The sequence below is a fragment of the Ixodes scapularis genome, unplaced genomic scaffold (assembly GCF_016920785.2).
Source record: "Ixodes scapularis isolate PalLabHiFi unplaced genomic scaffold, ASM1692078v2 PGA_scaffold9__187_contigs__length_104089568, whole genome shotgun sequence".
Taxonomy (NCBI): Eukaryota; Metazoa; Arthropoda; class Arachnida; order Ixodida; family Ixodidae; genus Ixodes; species Ixodes scapularis.
In genome coordinates, this window is record NW_024609884.1 from 19,935,142 (window position 1) to 19,961,405 (window position 26,264).

The 26,264-nt window shown below is 42.9% G+C and overlaps 1 protein-coding gene across 2 annotated transcripts; it reads right to left on the reverse strand.

Moving 5' to 3' along the window:
* LOC8036156 (NAD-dependent protein deacylase sirtuin-5, mitochondrial) lies at window positions 1-26,141 on the reverse strand. Of its 2 annotated transcripts, none has more exons than XM_040207203.3 (9): window positions 26,000-26,141; window positions 25,235-25,469; window positions 19,583-19,681; window positions 14,928-15,054; window positions 14,756-14,843; window positions 14,260-14,313; window positions 11,073-11,190; window positions 10,440-10,555; window positions 1-7,056 (listed from the first exon to the last, which is right to left on the reverse strand). In XM_040207203.3, the coding sequence occupies exons 2-9, from the start codon at window positions 25,466-25,468 to the stop codon at window positions 7,002-7,004; spliced, it is 891 nt and encodes a 296-aa protein (XP_040063137.1). In that variant the 5' UTR covers window position 25,469; window positions 26,000-26,141; the 3' UTR covers window positions 1-7,001. The 2 variants fall into 2 exon arrangements, with proteins under 2 accessions (XP_040063137.1, XP_040063136.1); XM_040207202.3 differs by lacking the exon at window positions 26,000-26,141 and adding an exon at window positions 25,685-25,963.
* Between the last annotated feature and the right edge of the window lie 123 nt (window positions 26,142-26,264).

A 26,264-nucleotide genomic window follows, 5' to 3' on the forward strand; every position in this document is an offset into this window, starting at 1 on the left:
TAAGACAAGATATCCAGAGATTTATTATATAAAGCGATGACAGCCACACACCATTTTTTTAGTATCAACAGGACTAGTGTAACATTACACAAATGAAAAAGTAAGAAACATTTGTCGTCACTTTCTAACACGAAATACGGGTAGCGAGAATAGAAATATTGTCGATTTTATGCTCCCTCAATTTTTTGTTCCAGAGCACCAGGAGCATCGTGACCAACTACAGGCAACATCCATAACTGAGGTTTAACGAAAGCACAACAGATTTACAGAATTTTTAACAATTCCACGACACAAGAACAGTAATTGCACGATTCTGTTAGCAGAAGTGCATCTTGCATCAGAGAATCATGTTGAATCAAAGAAGTTGTTCAATACCTAGGAAAAGGATACTGGTATGAAGGGTTTATTAAAAGTGGCCCGATGAAAAGAAAACAAAAAAAGCTGTCACACTCCTCATATTTATGATTACAGCAAGAGCAAGACAGCTGCCTATTTGCCATACACGTCTAATCACAGCTGTGCATCTGGTCTCCACAGAAAAACCATGGAATATGTATGCTAGTTGCCATGTCCTGTTACATTTCACATATGGAAGTGTCAGTTGATTTCTAAGTAAATTAGAAAACATCACCGACACTTCCATATGTGAAATTTAACATAAAAAAAGTATACAGTATATATGAATACTATAGTTGTCACAAAGATTGCCAGGTGGACAAGTTAAACTGTTTCAATGCAGCTCAAAGAGACACAAAGAGTTAGTTATAATAGGAAGTTTCTCATTCAAAATATACCTGGTAAGACAAACATTCCTAGTAACAGGCAGATTTCTAAAGAATCTAATCGCAGGCACATATTGGAAAAAAAGGTGCTAGTGAGACAACCACCAGATCCATTTGCTCTGCACTTTATACTGCTATTAGGACCACAATATTACCCATCAATGGTAAATCTGGCAGGATTTATACGAGACGGCCACATAATAAACTTGTGGAGTAAACAGCATCACTCAAGGTTTGGCTGTGCACTTCAAACTCCATTCTCGCCTGAAAATTAATTTGACCCAAGCTTTCTAAGCATAGTGACTTGAGCCATGTTCTAGACTAGTGCTATAGTCCGTTGCAACTCAAGAAGGTAGGGCGAGGGAAGGAAGGCTGGAGAGAAGGAAGCAGACGGACCACTAGACAGAGGAGGTGGTTTTCCCCTCTATCCTCCAGCATTCCGTCTGCTTCCTCCTCCTCGGCCTTCCTTTCCCTCACCCTTCCTTCTCGAGTTGGAACGGTCTATAGTGCTCAGTATTTTCGATTTTTATTTGCCAGAAATTATGGGTATAATTGATTGCACCTTATCTCAAGAGATTACTTCCATATATCCCTGCATGCAACACTGTGTGCACTGCATTTTGGGAACCAGTTGGCCACGGAGCGGAGCAGCAGGTTTTCAGTTACTATCAATGCATCAAAGAAGAAATTGTTGCAAAGCTGTACATAAAGTGTGCAACATATGGCTGCAACCACACAAAGCATTTCTGTTTTTGCATGGGCGCATCGTAGACGTCCAGAGCACATCGTGTTTGGGCTCCGAATGAGCTTGAATGCCAGATCTCTACGTTTTGATGTCAGTAGGGCTGACATCAATATTTTGTGAGTAGGAAGATACTACTGGGAAACAAACAGAGAGGTATAATGCAGCAAACAGCCTTCAAAGATGGTCAGGTTTGGTAAAAGCTAAGGCAAAAGTGAATTCCTAAGCAAGTAATCCACTGACCTTTTTTCACCATAACAGAAATCCCCAAATCCAATTTGGTAATGTTTTAGTGAAGCCCCAACACTACACTATATTTTTGGTGGCCACTAGCTCACACGTAGCGGCTACAAAAAAATTACAACTGGGGATGCTGGAATGCAATACTATGCAAATTATAGAACTGCACGAAGTAGAGACTGGGACAACACATTTCCCTCCACTGACCTGTTCCCAAGAATAGTACATGCCAAAAAATTTATATCAAGTAAGAATATAAGAACAAAGCAATATTGTTGCACTTCTTGGAAATTTGGTGACATTATTTAACCACCTAGTCTTCCATTCAAATGGAGTACAATTGGATAAACCTTTGGTGATGATATATTTAAAAAAAGCCACACCTCGTTTGTCTGGCACTCCAACTACATAAAATTAAAAATAGAAAAAGGGTTCTATCTCTATTTTTATACCTTCTATACATACAAAATATGTCTAAAATTAAGTATTATTTGGCACCTTTCAAAAAGACCTGCTAAATGCCAAATAAGTGAGGTAGCAGCTTTACTTAGTTATACTGGGTGTTCCAGCAAAGACTGACAAATATTCCTAAAATTAGTGTACTTGAGATAAAAAGATAATTTTCTCTGGACCGCATTACTCGTGATGGAACATGTCAGAAAATGCGCGATACTTACTCATTCGTTTGCTAATTAATTAAAAACGACTAATTTACTTTTTTTATTTAGCACAGCTCTGTGGTCAGTGCCAATGGCACGATTGTAGCTGCTGACCTGCCAATGACACATCACTTGTTAGCACAGAGAAAAAGTAATTAACCCAAATGCTGTGGCACACGAAAAATTTGACAATTTTTTTTTATCACGAAACCAAAACCCAGCGCACGAGTGCAAAAAGTCACGTGCCAAGAATATGTCAGCCGGTGACTCGTGTAACGTTTTCGAGACTGCGACTTGAGAGCCGAACCATGTGTGCTATCTAGCCGCGGCATGCATTTATTTTGCCCAGCTACTCGGCGTTCGCCCCACAAAATACACTGTCATCATGAGCTGCGCGGCCCCAATTTTGAAAACTTTGCTCGGCCCGTGTTATTTGGCAACGTCCCATTGTTTGAAAGTGCTGTTTTTATCAGTCTACGTGCAGAACATAGATATCGCAGACCTCGGCTCAGTGGAATGGCAGTGCAAAGTTCACACCAGTTTTCTGTAGCTGTAAAGGTGGACATTGTGATCACGTATGTGAATGCGCAAAAGACCTTGATCTGGCTTCAAAGCTGTATGCAGCTGAGCATCCCGATCGTTGTGTGCCTGCACGTGCTACATTCAAAGTGCCGTTTAATCACTTCCACTCTACCGGTTTAGTCCAGGTCCAGGAAAGGAGGCCACCCACATGCGGTGGTGAGGACTTTGGTATTTCAGTCTTAGGGTACGTCAGTCAAAAGCCACAAGCAAGCATCAGGGAAATCGCCAAGGCGTCCGGAGAGAGCATGTCTTCGGTTTGGAGGTCGCTTTCCAGGCACAATTCTTACATCAAGAATCGACTGCAAACGACTTTCAGAAACGGTTAGATTTCTGGAACTGATGCCTCCTCATATAATGTGACAAGGACCCGAATTTTCTCAATAACATTCTTCGGACAGATGAGGCCCAGTTTTGCCGAAACTCCAATGTGAATTTGCACAATGCGCACTACTGGTGTGACACTAACCCACATTGGCTAGGTCAGCACACGCACCAAATCAAATGGGCAGCCAACGTATGGTGCGGGATTTTCAACAGTCGTATTATTGGCCCCTATTTTATTGACGGAAATCTCACTGGAAGCAAATACATCAACTCCGTTTTAAAAGGTGTGGTGACAGACTTCGCGTTGGAACTTCCACTGAATACTTTCAAGATGATGTGGCTTCAGCACGACGAAGCTCCGCCGCACTTCTCCTCACCAGAACGCCAGTTCTTAATTAACCATTTTCCCAACCAGTTGATCGGGCGCAGTGGAAGCACGGCCTGGCCTCCAAGGTCCCCAGATTTGTCACCCCTAGACTTCTTCCTTTTGGGGCTATGTCACTAACCAGGGAAAAAAAAATTCTGTAAAAAAAGTTGATTCTGAAAAATGCCATATTTACATCCGTCAACATCTAGAGAGTACTCCCAGAAAGTTTCATTTGTTTACACTGCATAGTTATTTTTTTATAAATTCTTTTCAGTCCACCGATGCTAAAGAAAAGGTTGAGGCTCGAGCACTTTGAAGGCGTTTTTCTCCGTTCCACTTTTGGCATAAATTTCACTATCGTTTCAGTATGAAACTATCGAGAGACTTAATTTTTGTGGCTTATATATCGAAATTTTATGGATACGGTTACTATGAGCTTAGATGTTGCATTTTCATGTTCCTTTATTATGAAAAATTGTAATTTCCAAAACTTGGAAAATGTGGAAAAAAAGTTTACTTTTTCATAATTTGTTTTTTACCTGAAAAATTTATATTTTTAAATTTATTATTATAGTAGCTGGCAACAGGTATTCCAGTATGCATTCCACAAGAAAATATTTGTGGTTATGAACACCATTTATCAACGATAGATTCATAGAGCAGATTCCATACTTTACTTCGTTCTGGGGGTATAGAACCTCATAAAATTGGTTCACAGGGCTGAAACTTTGCATGCCCTCCTTCTATATGACTACCAACACCACCTGCACATATCACAACGATTGAGTGACGGTTCAAAAGTTGACATTCCCAGGTAGTGTCCTTCCTTAAAAGTGAAGCTTTCTCCTCTGAACCCACTAGCCTCGACGATTTAAACCAATGTAAAAAAAAAAATGCTTTGGGACATCCCCTTCTACTTTTAGTGAACGCAATGAAGGAGCACTTCTTTCTATCTATTGTAATGGACGAAGAGCACTTGGAACACAATGTAACAAAACCGGTTCGTTTCTAATGATATTTATTTCGGTCACGTGGAATTAAAAAATTGCCACAGTGAGGTGGCCATGTTCAAATATTTACTAAACGTATGATATTTGATAAAAACACAAAGAACATTCCAAAGCTATGAAATAAATTATTCTTAAACATGAAACATGATTTTTTACAAGACAAATCAATATTATCATCTTCCATTAGGTTGGAGTATCCTATGTGAACTCGGACAAAAAAGAAGCCATCAACAGAAGCAAAACTGTTTTTGAGGAAAGTTCTACACTAAGTTTTATGTTTAACATCAAACCACTATAATATCCAAGAAATTAGAAAATACAGGAAAATAACACCACTAATCATGCGTGCAAGCAAAAAGAACAATGCTACAATAATGCGGTGAATGTGAACATGAATGTTCAAAATGGCGTAATTGTTGTATTGAACCATGGTTAAAAGCAATTATTGTTTCCTTCAAATAATAATTAACGTGGTACAAAAAAAAAACGTTTTTGAGACACAAAATTCAGGCCCTTGCCATGCAGAGTTCTCGAAATCGGGACCGCGCAGCCGATGATGACGGCATATTTTGTTGGGGCGAAATCAAATGCATGCAGCGGCTAGATAACACAAGACAGTTTGGCTCTCGAGTCGTAGTCCCAAAGACGTCACGACGCGTCGCCCACTGACGTATTCTTGGCACAAGTCTTTTTGCGCTCCTCATGTGCTGGGTTTCATATTCGAGATGAAACAATTACCAGATTTTCGAGTGCCACGGCACTTAGGATAATTACTTTTTCTTCGTGCTAACAAGTGATACGTCATTGGCAGGTCGTCAGCTACAATCGTGCCATTGGCACTGACCACAACGCTGCACTAATTAAAAAATTAATTAGCATTTTTTAATTAGCAAACCAATTAGTAAGTATCGCAAATTTTCTGACATCCTCCACTACGAGTAATGCAGTCCCAAGAAAATAATCTTTTTACCTTAATTACACTAATTTTAGAAATTGTTGTCAATCTTTGCTGAAACACCCAATATATACTACTGGGCAGTAGGATGAAGTGCAAATGGTAGAGAGAAAACTAGTCTTACAAAACCTACACATTTGACTCTCTGCAATTCAAAGTCGCTTTATTCAAATATCGGTTAGTTCTAAGCATGTGTGCGATCCTGGGAATCATAAATACAAGTCTACGGGAATAAACATGCGGCATGTGCTCCAAAAGCATAAGAGCATAAAAAAAGCCTTACAATTATTCTGACCAAGTTTAAATTACAACCATGCACAACACACTTACTTTAATCCACCGTTTGCGTGGTTGAGAGAAGAGCGAACAAGTGCGGCCAAGCGACCAAGCTAGCTAAGCCAAGCCAAGCATGGCAGCGGGTACGACGGAAATCACAGAAGCAATTAATAGCGTGGCCGCATGGTGCACGCAGCCAACAAAGCTGGGCTCGAGGATTTACCCAGCCCTCGGAGACGTTTCGTCCATCAAGTATACTGATGTCAACAAACATGTTGTGGTCTGTAGTCCACTTTCGGACCGTGAAATCGCACAACTGGTTGGGGCTAGGAACCCTCGAGTCACTTTTGATGCCACTGACACAGAACTGCATTGGGCACCACAGATAACTTTTTCATTTGTGAAGAACAGAGGCACCCCAGAAAGGTTTAAAATTTGCAGAGCATGGTTACTGCGGTGCATCTCCATCAGCAGAGGCAAGAAAAAAATCAACACCTTCTAAAAAAATACAAATTTTTTTTTTTTTTTTTAATTTGAAGCATTTTGTTGTTTCAATAAGCTTTGAATTATTGAGAGGTGACTGTGCCACATAGCCATAACAATAACAAACTACTTGTGACAGAGGTGGCCCAACTGCATAGTCATTAACAACTTGCTCAATTAAAAGTCTAAATTTGTGATCAATGTATAAAACCATTGGCTCACAGAACTTGTGCAGTGCAGCAATAAATAGACAACTGCTGAAGAAAAAATATGGCTGCCATAAATGCGTAGACAAGAAAATCCATCTGCTTACGATCAAAAGGTACACTGTAGGGTGAGTGTCCCAGTCATCCCAAAGGAGCATGTTGTAAAACTTAACTGTCCGATTTCATGCTGGTCCCGTGTAGAATTGCCTTACAAAAATAGAAAACATAATATAAAGCAAAGAGACAACTACAGAACACACACCTACAGGCCTCTACTTGTTTCCATGGACGATTCTACTAACATGAACAAGCTCCAGCACTATGGGGTCCTCTTGCATACCGTCAAACAAGCATCCAGGATTCTGCATTCTGACTTCAGGGGGCTAGAGCTTCAGGCAGCGTTGTACCACAGGGACCATCGAAGTGAAACCTAAGATTTGGAGAACACAATTAGAGAAAAGTAAAACAAATTACATGTTTGCTATTTATTTAAAGAGACCCAGCAGCCATTTTTTAACTTTTTCAAGTTTGCGAGAAGGAGCTTTCGTAACAAAGCAGCAGAGTAGACGGGAGCTATTTTAATGGGTCGAAAGTGGTAAGCTTGCCTGAGGTAGATATTGTTACGGGTGAAAATTTCAGTATGCAATTACCGTTCAAACTTCGTTGCGAGCATTGCTTTTTCTATTTATTTTTTTTGCACATTTGAAAATTTTTAGCCAGTCTTTCTGTTTTAGCTATCTTATATTGGCTTTTTTTTTTCTTTTTTTGACAACATCCCAGACCATACTTTCTCTGATGCTTCCATATTCTCATCCGATAATATATTTAGTTCAATTTTTCTACGCACCACTTTCTTTAGTCCACGGTGCAAGAAGGTTTCTTGCACCGTGCTTTAGTCGCAGCATATTTGGTGTAACACCAACTGTGTTTTGCTGCTTTTGTGTATTGGTTAGTTACATTAGAATGCATAAGGTGCACCTTTCTGTGGGCCTACGGACAATTTAGGGGCACCCCCCAAAAGTTAAATAAATAAATAACCACATTAAATGTATAAATAGAAAAAACAGACATCTTCATGACATCTTTTGCATGCATTCGAATAGCCAATGATGGGAGCACAGAAACCTGCCAATTAGTTTTAGGCTAGCAACATAGCAACCATCTAAAAGTAGCTCCATGCAAAAAAAAAAAAAAAAAAAAAAAAGCCATGAATGAGAATGGCTGCAAAGTCAAAAGGTAATGTTTTCGTTATATATTTGTTTCCCCCCCAATTGTTTTAGATGTGCTCTTTCTTTTCTACCTCGTCACCAGCTATGTACGACATCAGATTTCCTGCTTGTTAAGAGGATAATGCAGCTCCCCAGGCGCTATGTATTTCCAATGGCAACTTTTTGGTCAGACTGCTCAGCAACCACCAGACAGATTGACTTCGGGATGGTTTTATTAAAAAGAGAATACATAAACAATTTGAAGCATGGTCACACATTTCCCCGTTTTGAGGCTAAAGAATTTCTACGGGAGCTTGAATTCCTTCAAACTGCCCACTTTTTCAACCTGCCATTTGTGAGCACTTCTGAAGAAAACGGAAGCACTAATGCATTTTCTGATGCAGTGTTGCAGAAGGTAATTTCTTTCTTAACATATTTACAACAAGATCTTAGTTTCATGTATTTCATTAGGGAAATAGGAGGATCAAGTTTGCACTACGGTGAAAGACTGAAAACTGCCTTCCCCGATGGATTTTAGCATCTATCCCGTGGCTTCATCTGTGAGCGGATGCTTATGTTGTAAGCCAGCCGATTCGGTGGAAGTTCGTTACGTGCCACCAGTCAGGTTTAAAGTGATTGGCCTTTTCTGGCCAGAGGTAAAGCTGAACGTCTACAAAAGCTGGAGAGTTGCGAGAGAAAGAGTATGATTTTTGATATGGACTTGAGCGCTTTACCGCGTGTCAATGATGTCCTAATCCCAAACTTTGTACAAGTACTTAAATGTGCATAGTTTGTAAAACAAAATTCTGCCAAATAAACAATCAATAACATCACCATCTGGAAGCTCTCTAATTTGTCCCCGTCCCCCACTTCATTGTTGACACCACGAAAAGAAGCATGTCTTTTGTCACACTCGGTGGATTTCAAGTGCATGAAGAGTTCAACTAAAAATATTTGAAATGTCTATTAAGAAAATATTTTGAATATTCACAAAAAATTGAGAAGAGCTGTGTTGTGCAATTGAATGTGATGTTTATGTTTTGAAAGTCACTTTTGTCTATCGGTTTGAGTGTGCCCGTTTTTGTGTACACCTGTACGCATATGCATGCTTTTGTACATGCATGTACATATGCGCATGTTTCGTATATGTGCGTACAAAGGTAAAGGTTCGGCAGCTCTCTGCCTGATCAAGAAACGACATAAACGGCAATTAAGAACTCTAATCATAAATTTAATAAACAGAATCCCAGCGTTTCGGCTACACAATAGACTTCGACAACAGCACCGGGCTGGTTTCGGAGAAGAGTTGGAAAAAATATCTCTTCGGGAGTCGTGGTTCATCCGAGCAAAAGGGAAATGAACAGTTCTTTTTCAACTTTGTGTCGGGACTGCGAGACGTCACCAAAGTTCCGTACATCTGTGTGTGTATATAAACGAGGTGGGTCCTTACCAGGACTCAAGCGTAAAACAACCTGGTTTTGATACATCGGTTCATGGATAGAGTTCAATTGCCGTCAATGTGTGTATGATTCAAGTTGCCCCGATATGTAGCATTAGGACTGTTTTGTCAAGCTGGAAAAATTTAACTTATGTGAGGCGTGGTAGCAACGATCATCACATGCAGACGACACCACTTTGCGCAAAAACCGGCAAACAATAAAATAAAGCTTGCATGAAGCGCTTCAGCGTCCTAGGAGCTGGGAGAAATAATTGCAAAAATTCAGCGTTCAAAACATTTTGCTGCATTATTTCTCAACTGAATAAAGAATGCAAACGCAGGCAAATCACAAATACAATTAAACCGCAATACCGAATAAAAATAATATTCTCTTTTGCCGACGGAGTGGGGAGAGGGAGCACGGAGCACGGAGCACCCTCTCACCGCTCCCTCCACAAAAGAGATTTTTTTTTTTTCCGGGCGGTCGATTCGGTTGCCTGGAAAAGAAAAAAAGCCAGCGTGCTCTGCAAGCTGGCTTTCCCCCAATGCGGCCGCTCGCGTTGGGGAAAAGCCAGCTTGCAGAGGAAAATGGCAGTCTTGGCAGTTCGATCTATTGGTAGCGGCTGCTATTTTTGTTCGATGTAACCATAGTTTTTGCTATATACCAGGGGTGGCCAGGCTGCCTGGCCTAAGAGCCGCAAAACAAAACCACGGAGCTTCTAAGAGCCGCGGGGGGCAACTTAGCTTTTGTTCAGAGTCTGACTGTGCGTATGGGGGCACAAGGCTGTACGACTTTACATATGGGAGTAGAAGGCTGCCAAATTGCAAGCTCAGTGTGCTTTATTCTGAAATCCTTTCTTCTTTTTTTTTCCTGGGGAAACGTGGAAAGGGGCGAAGGGGGGGGGGGGGGGTGCCCTTACGAGGGATCCGTTTGCCGCACCTGGACCAGCAAAAAGCCGCATGCGGCTCGCGAGCCGCGGTTTGGCCACCCCTGCTATATATTATCACTGTAACACTACTGTGAACAAAAATTGTTCGATATAAGGGATAATTCTATGTAAACGGGTTCGATATAGTCGGGTTTGACTCTACATGTTGAGGTTCACGAGCCTGCTCGACGGCCAGACTCCAACCTGCGAAGTTCCTAAACAAGCAAAGCAGACCTACCCGAAATTCTCTGTGCCAGACGTAGCTTCCAGATTGAACTCCGCCACAGGAACACCACGAGCCGCAACTTCTGGTGCAAACATTGCTGCTGGGTACACGACCGACGACGTTCCAATCTGACAGGGTCAAATCAAGGCCGCTTCAAACTACCGCCCACTAACCATACGGTGCCTGGAGCGCGTCTCCGACTGCTGCGTTGACCGTGCCCCCTAATGGGGTCCCTCGATTTCTGCCCCATGGTGTCGTAAAAGTGTCACGCTGCAGCCTGCCCTGATCCTGGCGGTGGCACAGCAGCCAAACTGGCTGCAGCAAACGCCTGTTCCACTGTCAGACAGCTAATGGGAACCAAAGCAGACACGAGTTGGGACGTGGCAACGACGGTGACCCTCGCGTCTGCTTGCCTTTTTCACCACCACTTCCAATGAGCAATCACTGGGACCGTGACATCCAACAGTGTGGAATGCCGGCTCCTGCGACGCAATTTGTTGCCACTTTGGGACCGCTTTTGAGGCGTGGGTGCGATAGGACGGTAAACGTGCCAGTCGAATACATGTTCCTCCAAGCACCGTACTAAAGGCATAACGGTCTTCCTGTACAATACAATGCAAGTCTAGTTGCAGCACTAAGACTCACCACGAGACACAGGTCGCATCGTTTCAGTTCTTCGTCAGCCTTGGTGAGCACATCTGGCTCAAGAGATTCTCCAAACCAGACCACGTGAGGCCTGAGCAATCCTGCACATTTCTTGCACCTATGCACATTGTGAAAAGAAAGGAAACAATGAGAGGTTTGAATGGCTAAGTAAATATTGTACATGGTGTAACAAATTGTATTTTCATTTGTAACATGGAGGTTTTTTTTATTTATTTATTTATTTATTTACCCTAAAAACCCTTTCAGGCATTACATTACATTACAAAAAGATGACGTTGGCGCAACATATAATAACAGAAGAAACACTGACCTACTGAAGGGACACTGACACCCCCCAAGATTTTGTTTGAAATTTTTTTGCCAGGCGATTTAACATGGTTTCGGAAGAGTACCGAATCAATATTTTGCTACAGAGTCTCAGATATTTTTATTATAGAAAAACATGCAACTGACGGAAACCGAAACATGAGCATGAAGTTAATGGCCGCGACATGTGGACTAGGGAGGAGGGAGAAATGTTGAGGAGGAGAGAGTTGCCGGAAGTCACGTGGCTACACCCGACATTTTTTTTTATTTTTTCCTTTGATTGCGCAAAGCAGACGAAAAACGCACAGACGTCAAGCACGAAGTGCTTGACGTTTGCACATTTAGGAAGCCTTTACCAATTCGTGTTCGTAAGACGAGCAATATCTTCAGTCAGGAGAAGGGGCAACAACTCGGCGACGTCTTTGTGTGAATCGGCTTGGTAGTCAGGTGTGTTATACGGAATAAATCCAAATTGTTTTGATCAATAAATGATTTCTCTTTCGAAGCTAGACAGATTCACCGGTGCCGCGAACGACAGTTCTGAAGTAGGGGCCCCACGTCCGTCATCCGCTGCCATTGCTTAGTCTGCTTCACCCAGTCAGCGACTCCTGTGATATGATGCCATGTTTAGAATTACGCAGTGCGTGTACTTCTAATACTCTCTGCAACATTTTTTTTTTTTTTTCAATTAATATGTTTGCAGTTTTTTAAAAGCCACAAAAAATGGGTTTCATATATTTTTTTTTTCGTTTCAACATTTAATGTTAAATTTAATATTTAACAATAATACATTTCTATAATCGATGACCACAATGACGATTTAATATAATCAATGATGTGCCGTTCAGACACACATGTTTGGTATGTGTGTCTGAACGGCACGTGACCACAAAGAAGAGAGTGAGTGCGACTCAAACCGGCCAGTGCTCCATCAGCAGTTTTCTGGCAAAAATAAAACGAATTTCGAGCCACAAATTGTTTTCTAGGTAGTTGGGTTCTTATATGTCATGTACATATTGTGGGAACCACGTGTTCCCCGTCTCTCCCTATCCGAGCCTAGCACACGCAGGCCGTGAGGACCATTATGGCAACGGCATCCCGAATACGGAGCAAGGCCACATTCCTCGAAGAGGGCGGTGTCTCCCTCGCCCTTTTGGGTGAATGTGCCTCTGGCGCACCCTTCGAAATGATTGTGAACGCGGCCCTTCTGTGGGACAAGCCACACCACCTACCCCAGGCGTGTCCATTTTTTGCAGGCTCGATAAGCCGGCCGCGAACGGCGGCCCAGTCTCTCGTAGGGAAGGCTCTAGCCTCACAGCCTCTTTCTTTTTAAGCTTCCCCCTTCCCACGAATGTGCCTAATACGGCAGCGTGGGCTCCAGGTGAATCTGTCTAATACGACAGCGCCAACATTTTTCCATTTTTTTCTTTTATTAGTTTGGCCGACGAGCAAAGTGTGGAGGCACAGAAGCCAATAAAACACGTCAATCAACTGACCCACAGACATCCTGTGTTTCTACATGGTACCCCCCTCAAAGGCAATACCCCCAATATAAAAACCTTGGTGAGCATAAATACCCTGCCAGTGTCCCTTTAATAATTAATATGAGCATAACCTTGATGTACTATCGGGCATGAATAAAACACAAAAAACAGAGTGCATGACCTTTGATACATACTGCACAAGACTTGTACATAATCCATTACATTAATGAAATCATTTCTAATCCCCTACATTTATCAGTATTTTGTAACGGTATAATTACACATTTTCTGAAGTGCAAAGTAATATCCTTACTTATAAAAGTAACCGCCCCATTGTAAATCGTTACATTTTTATTCATGACAAAGAAGCGGAAAATTTGAAATCGGTGTCATGTGCACTAACTCATGCTGTGCGCGCTATTTTGTTTGCTTCATGTGCTGTGTCGGTGTCGCATGTTGGTGTGGTTGCTCTTGTGTGAAAGTCTAACTTCGCTCAAGCACCGATCTGGTGAATCATCGTCACTCAATGATGGAGAGTCCCGGCACCGCTGGCACCTCGACGGGAAAAACAAAGGCAATCTCCTCGAAACAAAAGCATGCTATCCTCGATGAAGTACACATAAACATAAAGAATGCCATCCATCGCTGGCGTCCTTCGTGGCGGCCGTACGTAGCTCGCAGGAACTTTTCTCGATCGAAGCTTCTCGCAGTTGGCAAGAGGCAGCTCCGATCTAGTAGAGAGCACGTGCTGGGAAGCCTCAACCGATTTCTGCAGGCACGATAAACATGTGCCCAAGACGGCTCGTGCTATCTTTTTTTGAATGTTAATAATAATAATAATAATAGTCTTTACTAATCAAAATCAACAGCACAAAATGTCAGGTCTGCCAAAGCGGGTTGGGGTTTGTGTAAATCATCGCCACTCAAAGATGGAGTCCAGATATAACGAAAAAGTGGATATAGCAAAGTGATTACCGATTTCCATTGACTTCGTTATAACTGGTCTCGACAGTAGTTTGCAAAGTCGTAAGAAGTATGTTCACCAAGTAATGTAGCATGGAATGAAGGCCACACGCTCTGCCATTTGCATTTCATTCGTGCCAGATAGTAGCTCTCAAATACGCACACCACCACACTGAAGAGAAGCAAAACAATAAGGGCATTCACTATGAGTGCAGAGTTGCATATTTATGGCACCAGCCTACTATACTGAGTGTTCCAGTAATATGGATATGATACCAAAGGCATACACTGTCAAATGAAAGACACAGATAACATTGGCTGTGAAAACCATGCAAACCGATTTGCCATGCGTGCCAAGAGGCTCTGATTCAGCAAGACAGCAATATGGAACAATTACAAAAACTTTTACCCACCTGGGAAGTTCTCCGACAGGTACAGCAGCATCAGGAGTGTTTGGGTCAGGTGCACTGCAATAGAGGCGAAGATTTCTATCGGGACAAATAAAAAATGCCTCTTTGCAGTGCTCAGCACTGGTGTAAGGTTCACATCATTTACATTACTTTTATTTTCTAATCCAAGATTTATACTCATCAACTAGAAACCCATCCATGTCATGATACTAAAAGAAACTTGTCGAAGAGAGACAATATCATTCAACATGCTCGCGATCTAAATAAAAAATAATGAACACACTAAAAAATTAATCTAAGTTTCATATGACTTGCTCTCCTTTACAGAGTTCACCAGGGTTTGGAGTAGTATATGCCATTACCATATATTATGTTATCCTAAATGGTGGCTTCCAGGGGGCAAGTCAAGGCTATAGTGTCTCCCAATTTCTTTTAAAATCTGTCCTCCCGAGACACTGTATAGGCTTCATGAAAATATCACAAATAGCACCATTCTTACCCTCTACCACCTAGAGAAGGAGTAATCGGGTTGTCTTTGTTGATTGCGACGTGGCCACACTTTGTACACCTTGTTTTGAAGAGAGTACCTTGGTAACCAGGAGCAAGAGAAGCCAGACGTTAATGCCTTGAAGGTAATATGCACAACACAAGTTTTCTTCAAAGCTCCATACCATGCAGTTCCAGTAGATTCTGAGTTCCTGCAGCTCGATGCAATTCGTCAATGTTTTGGGTGATCACAACGAGTGTGCGTCCTTCTTTCTCAAACCGCTTCTCTGCACTTGCAAGAGCAATGTGGGCCTAAGGTATGTTTCAAGCAAACAAAAAAAGAAAATCGTGGAACATGTTACATCAGTGCAAGGTATACATGAATGCAGGCCTAAGAGGATGAAATATGGTACTATACTGAATTTAATAATAGCCCACCAATTACTTTAACACCACTGTCCAAATATTCCATACCAAAGGCTACTATGATGCACACAATAATCCTGCATTTTTTTTGTACACAGTTAAAACAACTTAGTTATATTATCTCGCTCCCGGGCCTCTCTGAATTAATCAAGAATTAAGTGCTCGACATCACTAGTGCAGTTCGGTGCTTAGTTTCCGTTTGAAGCCATGTACAAGAGTAATATTTCTCACCTCGCAGCATCCACTACAAATTTTTTCATAAAAATATCTAGGCACGGCTAGGCCGTACCGAGGTCAAGCGCCAATTCCCAAACACATTATGGTTACAATTTTTTTTTTTTTTTTTTAACTAGAAGTTAAATGAAACTTTTAGTTAATTATATAATTAACCTATTTTGCCTTGCTTTTAGTGGCCGCCACAGTTATCAACTTCTTCCCAGGGCTGAAAGAATGCCAACACAAGTTCCCTTCTTTTCAAATTCTGAAATGACTAAAACAAAATACACCCAGGATATGTGCACCGCCATTGGAAATTTACTTGGATGTGGCTTTTAATTTCAAATAAATCATCTTAAAGGGCCTCAGACATATGCAGAACTTCATGTTTTTACTGTACATGTTTAAAAGTTTAAATTTTAAGCAGTGCAAACTATCTACAAATGCGGACAATTCATGGCCTTGTAGGTGATGTCATCACATCCTGCTAATGGTCATTCCTACTTGTACTAGCCAAGAAAAGCAAGTGGAAAACTCGCATGACCCCAAATGGTTAAAGGTGACACAGTTCTCTCGATCGACAGCTGCACGGGAACTACTATGACTACTGTATTTATTCAAATATACCGGGTGTTTCAGCAAAGACTGATGATATTCCTAAACTCAGTGTATTCCAGGTAAAAAGATCATTTTCTCGGGACCGCATTACTCGTGATGACGAACGTCAGAAAATGTGCGATACCTAATTAGTTAACTAATTGATAAAAAATTACCAACTTTTTGATTAGTGAAAATAGACATATGGGCCTAATAAGAAACTTGCTGAGTGTCATTGAAAACCACTAAATCAGCAATTTTCAGAGAGACTGAGCGCGGGAGAAGCATAGTAGCGTGCCAAAGTTACCATTCATGGGGCAGGCACAAGGCTAACGGTTGCGATAAGGCACCTGCGCGATTTTTCCGTATCTTATTAGAGCCCCAGCCTTGTACCTGAGCCATGAGTGGCAACTTTAGCGCACTACTATGCTTCTCACGCGCTTGAAGCCCTTCTAAATAATAACTGATTTAGTGGTTTGCAATGATGCTCAGCAAGTTCTAATTGGAACCACATGTTACTAATTAAAAGGTTAATTAGTCATTTGTTAATTAGTCATTTCACTAATTAAAAGGCTAATTAGTCATTTCTAATTAATTATTTGGTAAGTATCACATTTTCTGACGTCCACCATCACGAGTAACGCAGTCCTGAAAAAAATTGTCTTTTTACCTTGAATACACTAATTTTAGGAATTTTTGTCAGTCTTTGCTAAACACCCGGTATATAGACCCTTGCTTTCTTCTCTCTCTTTCTCTGCTGTTTTTTTGTTTTGTTTTTTAATTAGAGATTAACTTACAACTAGGACAAAGAAGTTTGACCTGTAATAATCTCGAGCACAATTTGCATGCCTATCACGCAAAGCCAGGCGCTCCCCCAAGTCAACCACTGCTCCTAGCACTACGGTGCAAAGCGGTGAAGCTCGACGTGCACACGCTGGTGACAGGCAGTGAAGGTTGACGTGAGCGGCGCACGTGCCACGCCACTCTGCAGCCATAAAATGAAGACAAGCCACAAAATGGCAGACATGATAATCAAGTGATTTAATCAGGAGTACAAGACCCTAGTTCTGTTTTATCACAGTAGCCGCAATCGGAAATACTACTATTTTGCAAAGTTTTCTGGGGACTCTTGGTTCCTCACATCGACGACATCGTCTGGAAATTTAGACGATGTCGGCGATCAACCGGCCAGAGCGGTTGATGCCCAGTATCAACGGCCCTGGCCGGATGATTTGTAGCATTAAAGCGCGACACCATGGCATTCGTCATCTCCTTGTACATATTCTTTCATTGGACAAACCAATCAAGTCCAGCGTTTGTCCCGCGACTTGCGCTTTTAGTATGTGTGTTTTTTGGTTATATGTGTTGGATAGTGCTCCGATCTAAGACGAAACAAACTATACGGTGAGTGGAGATGCTGTGAAATTCATATTTGTACAATTTTTCCTTCTTTGTACTTCTCTGAACATTAGGGTCGACCAACAAGGTGGAGGGGTTTAGAGCGATAAACTGGTAGCTGAAAGTGACCCTCGATTGGCTCCGCCATTTTGCACATTTTTGACTAGACATGTGACCTTATAGTTTTACGTCTAGATTTGAACAAAGTACCGCGCACAAATAATTGCATATTGATCTTTAATGACAGTACCGCCGAGATAAGTTTGGTTTCGTTTGTCCAAGTCCAAAATGTGCATTTACGACAAAAACTCGGACGGCTTCACAATGCCTCCGCTAGATGCCGTCTGCCGTGGCGCTGTATTTTGGGTTTTATCGGAGCTAGACGCTGATCTCCGGGGCTAAAGGCTTATTCACACGATGCATCTTTTCAAAATGCCACAGTTTAGCGAAACTGAGATTTTGCGAAATCGGCCTATTCACACGTGGAGTTTGACGCACGAAACCTGCGATGTATTGACTCGCGAGAATTTCGCTAAACCTTGTCACGTGCACCGGGAATATCAAGCGTTTCACATCAAAATGATATAAAGTATGCACAGTGTGAAGAGACAGTCTGCTTTATTAATAGCACTCCATAAACTTTGTCAGAGTCGGCTCACAGGGCCTGCCAAACCCGGGAAAAACCGCGAACATCAAAGAACTGATCTCGAAGCATTTTGGACATTTGTGCATCGCTCAAAGAAAGCTAGCCCCCAGTCATCATTTTTCATGTGCGGTGCTTGCACTCATCGCGACTGTTGATGAATCTGCACCCCGTCACCAACCCATACTGCTCACACATATCGCCCGTACGCACCGCTTCTCCACTTGTCGCTCGCCACCATGTTTGCTTTTCTCTTTTCGGTTTGGCTCGGATACGAAATCAGCCAAAAATCACTTTTCCACAAGCTTGCCACGCCTCAAAGGTCAGACGTCATAGCGAAGTTGAGCGGCCATTGGCAGCGTCCACGTTTCTCCTTCAGGTGATTGACAGGCCTCGGTGAGGTTTCAGCAAAATATTGCTCCAGAAGCGAAGAGTATGCGCCACTTTTTTAGGAGGCACACCACTTTTTCGGCTTTCGGCTGCGTTTACACGGGGAATTTGTTTCTCGACACAAGATTCGCCTAAAAGATGCATCGTGTGAATAGACCTTCACAGTAATGAAAAAATAGTTTATAATGTTTTTTACAGCAATCTGAATACAAATCTCGGCTCAGTTTTGCATAAAAGCTTCAAGATTTGATACAGTCATGTGTCTAATGGTCAAAATTGTATAACATGGAGGCAGCCAGGCGGGGGTCACTTTTGCCTGGTGAAGGGGATACCAGTTTATCGATCCAAGCTCCTCTACCTCGTTGGTGGGGTCAACATTTTTTTTTTTTTTTTTTTTTTGCTTTAAGCTCATTTTGGTGCAGGTGTGGCACAATTCTTAGCAAAAAATGGCATTTGGCAGAAGATGCTGCAGACTTTCGTTCATGGCGTAATTTGGCGCAAATGGCACAGCAACTACATCACTGCAAATTCGATGGTGGCGAATGCTCGCCAGCAAGGCCACCACAATGGCTGCTGATGTGGCATCAATGAAAGCCATGTATACAAGCATGTGTTTTTTCAGGATTGTTCATCAAGAGAAATGCGATGGTTTTTTGTGAATGAAAGATTATGGTAATGATGAAACAAGCTTCTTTGTGTGCTAATGAGTAGACACTATTCAAGGTGTGCTGCGTACGAGAACTTATTATATGTAGACAAAGCGCTATGTGTCGGCTATGTACTAAGCGTAAACTATATAAGAAAAAACATTTTTTTTCCTTGGAAAATAAAGTATTTAACATGTGGAAGGAAGAAAGGGAAAAGTTATGTATACAAAAATTTGGTTTATACCATAGGATATACCTACTGCCTTCAAGTATTTCTCAAATTTAGGGCAAAAAAATTGGGTCTATGTTTTGGCCACAAAAACGAGGAGCAATCGGGAGATATTTCAGTACAACAGCCGATTGGTGCCTTCAATGTGCAGAGTTTTCCCCATTGTCAGTTCGGACTTAAAAGGGAAAACTAATGATATAACCCCACAGGCCAAATCAAAGAAACGACGACTCACTTCACACACAGAGAAAGAGAGAGAATAAACTATGATCTTTGAATAGTTTGAACACTTACTGCATTTGGTTTCTTATGTAGTACAAGGTCTCGTCGATAGTGATAGAACTCCCAGACCAGCGAGGGATTGGCTAGAAATGCAGATGGTGTCGCCAGGTCCTTACAGGTTTGGAGAAGAAGGCAACAGTGTGTCAGTCAACACTTAGAAACAGGAGGCTAGAAGTACTGCACAACTGCCTAGATTGAAGGTGCTTTTCAGCTCAGCCTTCCGGCAAGCCTTCCTCAAATTTGTTTGTCTCTGAATTGCAGTGGAGGCCCGATGAAAGCTATCAGATCGACTCGGTCAATCGCAAGAAGTACACAGGCAAGCTCGATAGAAAACATCATAATCGAAACCCTGATGCAAACAAGAAACAACAAAATGTTTCTTATTTTATTTTGCACGTCTGAGGGTTTAGGCTATGTCGGTCAACAAATTGCTTCTCCCCTTCCGTCTGATTAGATGCCAGAGAACAGCTCATATCGGTAATGGCCAGTGGCGTACCAACTTGTTTTTGAGTGGGGGGGCAAACCCGACCCTCTTCCCCCCCCCCCCCCCCTTAATCGAAAATTCGGCGCAACTTTTGTCGAAGTTTTCTAAAGATGTGGCAATGATTAGGCAAAATTACAACGTTACCAGACTTAACATTGATATTTTGTTTTTTCTCACGAAAAAAATTTTGCTTCTTCTTCTTAAAATAAATACAACTTGTAGTGCCTATTGAAACAGTTATGATTAAATAAGGTGATATTCTACAAGATAATTGTATCGATGTCGCTTTTGTGTGTTTACTGGCAATTTTAGTGTTTGCTTGCAGAAAGTGGAGTGACAACGAGGTTGGGTAGTAGCCGGAGCAGTCACGAATCACACTACGAGAGTTTTGATTTTGAGGCTTCATCAGCGCACGCCTGCAAGTGTGTTTACATTGTTAAAATAAAGACAATCACTGCGTTCTTACTTTCTCTGGGAGTCACCGTTTCGTGCGCGAAAACGGATGCAACGGTTGTTTAGCCTTCACCAGAAGAGATAACAATACTGTAAATATGCATGTTTTTCGATTTGAGTCACTTGACGTCAGCTTTGCATGAAAGTGCGCGTTCCATATTCGCAACGTGCCGTTTTTAACCTTTAAAATTCCGGTTTCTGGTGTTAGGACACACGGGGACGTTTAGGAAGATGGGGAGAGTTAGGAATGTCGGATGTGCAACGTCGAGCATGATAGTTCTGTGTTTAACGAATACTTTTCATCAGTGTTTACTAACGAGTGCTTGGACTTCGTCCCCACTCTCCCTGAAGAGCTTTACGAGCGCATGCATCCTATTAACGTTAACTCCGCTGGTATTAAAACATTGATTGATAAACTAAAACTTACTTCGTCCGCTGGAACCCTAAAATTTAAAAGAAACACCCGTGTTATTTCTAGTGAGTATTTGAAACTCATCTTCATTCAGTCCTCATCTCAAAGCTGCCTTCCATCTGACCAAAAGGTGGGAAGGGTAATTCCCAGTCTTTAAACAGGGCAGCCGCTCTTCCGCATCTAATTATCGCCCTAATTCATTGACTTCAATTTCTTGCAAACTACTTGAGCATATCCTCTACTCCAATATCATGAGGCACCTATCATCCCATTTCTTTTCTTTAAACAGCAGCACGGTTTTCAAAAGGTACTTTCCTGCGAAACGCAACTCTGCGACTTCATCCATGACTTGCACACTAACCTTGAATGTCACGTCCAGACTGACGCAGTTTTTTTTTTTTTTTTTTTTCCAAAGCATTCGGCCGTGTCCTCCATCAACGCCTTCTTTCTAAGCTATCATCTTTTTGCCTCGACCAATAACCGTTTGCATGGATTCGTGACTTTCTTTTTTCCCGTGTACAGGTCACGTCCATGATGATCATGAATCTTCCTTAATAAATGTATCTCCTGGTGTTCCCCTGGGGTTCGTACTTGGGCCCTTACTCTTTTTAATATTTATTAATGACATTCCATTGGGATTTCTTCAAAAAAACGCTTTTTCGCCGACGACTGCGTCATCCATAACAAAGTAACTTGTGTGCAAAATAATAACCAGCTTCAGGAAGATCTAGATAAAATTAACAATTGGTGCAAAGAGTGGATTATGTCACCAAACAAGTAGAAACGCAAACTAATCCACTTCACCAAGAAAAAAACCACTCTGTCATTTAATTACTTCTTGGACTCCGATCTGATTGAGACCGCTACTGTGTATAAATACCTTGGTGTAAGACTAACGTCTGACCTTCCCTGGAATAACCACATTGAAGTCATTACCGCCGATTCATCTGGAACTCTTGGACTAAGCAGACGTAACTTAAAAAATCGCTCCACCCTTTGTCCCTAAGCTAACCTTTAACACGTACGTCAGACCAAAAATAGAATATGCTTCAACCATCTGGAATATCCATCGACTGTACCTCATCAATACGCTGTAGAGGCAGTTCAGAACAGAGCTGCTCGCTTCATTTCATCCACTTATGACTTTTCTTTCAGTGTCTCGGTGCTAAAAACTGAACTAACCATGTCCTCTTTGCAGCTTCGCAGGAAAGTCTCTCAGCTGTGCCTTATTCACAAAATCTACTACCACATTCCCGACCTCAAAACCACTTTGTTATTACCCCTCGACCGAACATCTTCTCGCCTCAACAACGTCTGCACCATCAAACACACTTCTGGCTCTACGAACGCTTTCAATTGGTCATTCCTTTCTCAAGCCATCAGCCACTGGAACAGTCCCCCATCCTCCATTGTCACCATCTTAGACCCTGCTGATTTCTCCTCTGCAGTAAAACTACACCTTTCTTGGCCCATGTGATGGTGTGCGGGGCTAGGCAGATCAGTGAAAACACTTACGCAGAGCGCTTGCCAGGCCAGACTTGTACGTAGTTCAACTACTTTACTCAAGTTACTGTAGTTTAACTACTTTTCTGGGTAGTTTAGTAACTTTTAATTACATTTCTATTCTAGTAATCAGTAGTTTACTTTAACTACTTTTCCGAGTGACTTCCACTCAAATTACAAATTACTTTCTAATTTTAGTGGTTGTTTTGCCTATCAACAGAGAACAGAGGTCGGAAGGTCAGCTGATATTTGCAGAGGGGGAAGCATGCGGAGTAGAAAAGGGGGGGATGGGAAGGAAGAAACTGATTTAGATAGTCCAAAAAACCCCAAAATTTTAACGAGCCCCCCAACTGCAACAACACTGCTACGAGGCGCGGGGAGCGAACAGACACGACGCAAGAGAGGTCGAGTAACTGTGGGATTAGCTTCGAATAGTGGCGTTTCTTTGTATTCCGAAGCTCAAGGAGACTTGACGCATTTGAAGAGAGGGCTTGTCCCCGCTTCTCTCCAATGTAGGAATTCTTGCCCACTACAGGAGGTGCACACACTGCTCCTTTTACGGTGCAGGCGATAGAACCCCTAACAACGACGCTCACGCCGGATGGGCTGCTCGTGTATCACTCGAAGCGCGTTAACCCACCCCCGCGCCTGCGTTCACGCCGCTTCGCGGTGACGGTGTGCGGCTGCTAATTACAAATCTCCACCCTTTGTCCCTAAGCTAACCTTTAACACGTACGTCAGACCAAAAATAGAATATGCTTCAACCATCTGGAATATCCATCGACTGTACCTCATCAATACGCTGTAGAGGCAGTTCAGAACAGAGCTGCTCGCTTCATTTCATCCACTTATGACTTTTCTTTCAGTGTCTCGGCGCTAAAAACTGAACTAACCATGTCCTCTTTGCAGCTTCGCAGGAAAGTCTCTCAGCTGTGCCTTATTCACAAAATCTACTACCACATTCCCGACCTCAAAACCACTTTGTTATTACCCCTCGACCGAACATCTTCTCGCCTCAACAACGTCTGCACCATCAAACACACTTCTGGCTCTACGAACGCTTTCAATTGGTCATTCCTTTCTCAAACCATCAGCCACTGGAACAGTCCCCCATCCTCCATTGTCACCATCTTAGACCCTGCTGATTTCTCCTCTGCAGTAAAACTACACCTTTCTTGGCCCATGTGATGGTGTGCGGGGCTAGGCAGATCAGTGAAAACACTTACGCAGAGCGCTTGCCAGGCCAGACTTGTACGTAGTTCAACTACTTTACTCAAGTTACTGTAGTTTAACTACTTTTCTGGGTAGTTTAGTAACTTTTAATTACATTTCTATTCTAGTAATCAGTAGTTTACTTTAACTACTTTTCCGAGTGACTTCCACTCAAATTACAAATTACTTTCTAATTTTAGTGGTTGTTTTGCCTATCAACAGAGAACAGAGGTCGGAAGGTCAGCTGATATTTGCAGAGGGGGAAGCATGCGGAGTAGAAAAGGGGGGGATGGGAAGGAAGAAACTGATTTAGATAGTCCAAAAAACCCCAAAATTTTAACGAGCCCCCCCACTGCAACAACACTGCTACGAGGCGCGGGGAGCGAACAGACACGACGCAAGAGAGGTCGAGTAACTGTGGGATTAGCTTCGAATAGTGGCGTTTCTTTGTATTCCGAAGCTCAAGGAGACTTGACGCATTTGAAGAGAGGGCTTGTCCCCGCTTCTCTCCAATGTAGGAATTCTTGCCCACTACAGGAGGTGCACACACTGCTCCTTTTACGGTGCAGGCGATAGAACCCCTAACAACGACGCTCACGCCGGATGGGCTGCTCGTGTATCACTCGAAGCGCGTTAACCCACCCCCGCGCCTGCGTTCACGCCGCTTCGCGGTGACGGTGTGCGGCTGCTAATTACAAATCTATTAACCCACCTAGCCCGCCCGCCCCCCCCCCCCCCCCCCCCCCCCCCCCCCCCCGTACACGCCCTTTGCGGCGTCCGGTCGGCAACCCAAGCCCCGCTGCCCCCCATGCACTTCCGTAAATAGAGTCGATACGATTTAGTTTAGCGATGTTTCGTCAACAACATTCGTTTTTTTTAGTGTTAATGGTAAAAAAGAAATGTAAATATCGCCAAATGCCTCGACAAAACAAAATGTTCGAGAAAAAAAAAATAAAAAGAAGTAAGCCGGCCCACACCATAAATAGAACCCGGGTCTGACACGTATGAGGCAGACATCTCACCCCTAAGTTACGCTACCTCTTCGGAAACTCGCATTGCATCCGCTGCCTATGTTGACGGCGGCAGCGCCTATCTCCAAGCAAGCAAGCAAAACTTTATTTTGTGTAAGGGCCTACGTCCTGGTCTGGACGGCCCGTCCGGCCCATGTCTCGCGGATGGATTCCGTAAGGTTACTGTGTAGCCTTGTTCGTGGAGCAAGGCTTTACGAACCAGCCAATCCGGCGTGCGTGAGCACCGTTGCTAGGGTTTGTATCGCCTGCGCGTTAAAAATATGCCCGTGCGGGTCGGGGGGCAGTGCCCTTGGTATTCCTTGGGCGCCGCCGGCCTGTGTCTGCTCTGCCCAGTGGCGGCCGTTTCTGGGGGGGGGGGGGGGCAAAACGCATGCCTTGCCCCCCCACTCTGAGAACTGGGGGGGCAAGTGCCCCCCTTGCCCCCCCGGTTGGTACGCCCATGGTAATGGCCAAGGTCAACCTATTGTCAACTGGGCATTTGAACTCAATAAATTGTTAGAATTTTTAGGGAGCTGGGAGAGAAAAATTATTTCGTTGTTTTAAAACGCGAAAATAAGCATTCAATACACCTGAGCGCTGTACTTTCTCCAGAGGCCTCCAGCGCCGCGGAAAGTAGGAACACCGCTTTCGGCGCTGATACCAGCTCCGGTCAAAGCCACGACGTGTTGCGCCGACTTGAAGACTTCCCGAAACGCTGCCATGTCGGAGCTGGGTTGCTTGCGGGTCTTGACCATCGTGCTGGGTCGAGACATCGAAGGAATCGTGCAGGTTAGAGCTCTCCTGAACATCGCATGAGACGCCATCCTGCCGAGAAAGAATACAAGCGGGGGTGGAGAAGTTTCATCGTTTCACTTTCGTAGTAACACAGATCTTGAAACGGGTCGGCTAAATTGCACTCTTTAGTAGCGCGATAATAAACTTCAAAGGTCCGAAGTACTGCGCATCATCCGACATCACTTCCAGCGAACAGCTGTAAAGAGGCGGAACTTTGTTTACAGTGTTGAAGTAGCGCGGCTCACCTGCGCAGAACATAAAGGCGAAAACTTTCACAGAACAGAGACGTATAAAAGTTCAGCTGAGAGTTTGTTAGGTTTTAAGCCTAACGGTTAGAGAAAATAAACAGATTCTTGTCAGCTGATACGCCAGCTGCGAATGTGCGCTAAGGGAAGGAGGGCCGACGTAAGTTGCTGTGCACACCCTCCGCAGAAACGACAGTACGTGAACTCGAACTTCCGTAGATATTACAGAACGAAAGCTGCTTGGGTAAGCATAGAGTTGGCGTCGAAGCTAAGCATATTAGAATAGATAAGAGCAAACATGCCAAGAAGTCTTACCAAAGATATGCGGCGACATCCGACGAATAACAAAACGTTTGAAATAGAACGCTGATCGTTCCAGAGATGGCAGCACCAGCAGAATCCTTGCGCTCACGTAGTTGCGTTAAGGCGTCTTTTGTGTGATACCAGACGCGAACGCACTGTCGTGGGCATCAGTTGTGGCATTTCTCTGTCGCGTTTTACACTATTTCTACTTACCTGCGATAGCATGAGAAGTTTCATATTGTATTAAAATTCACAAACGTTAAAACAAAAGGATGTA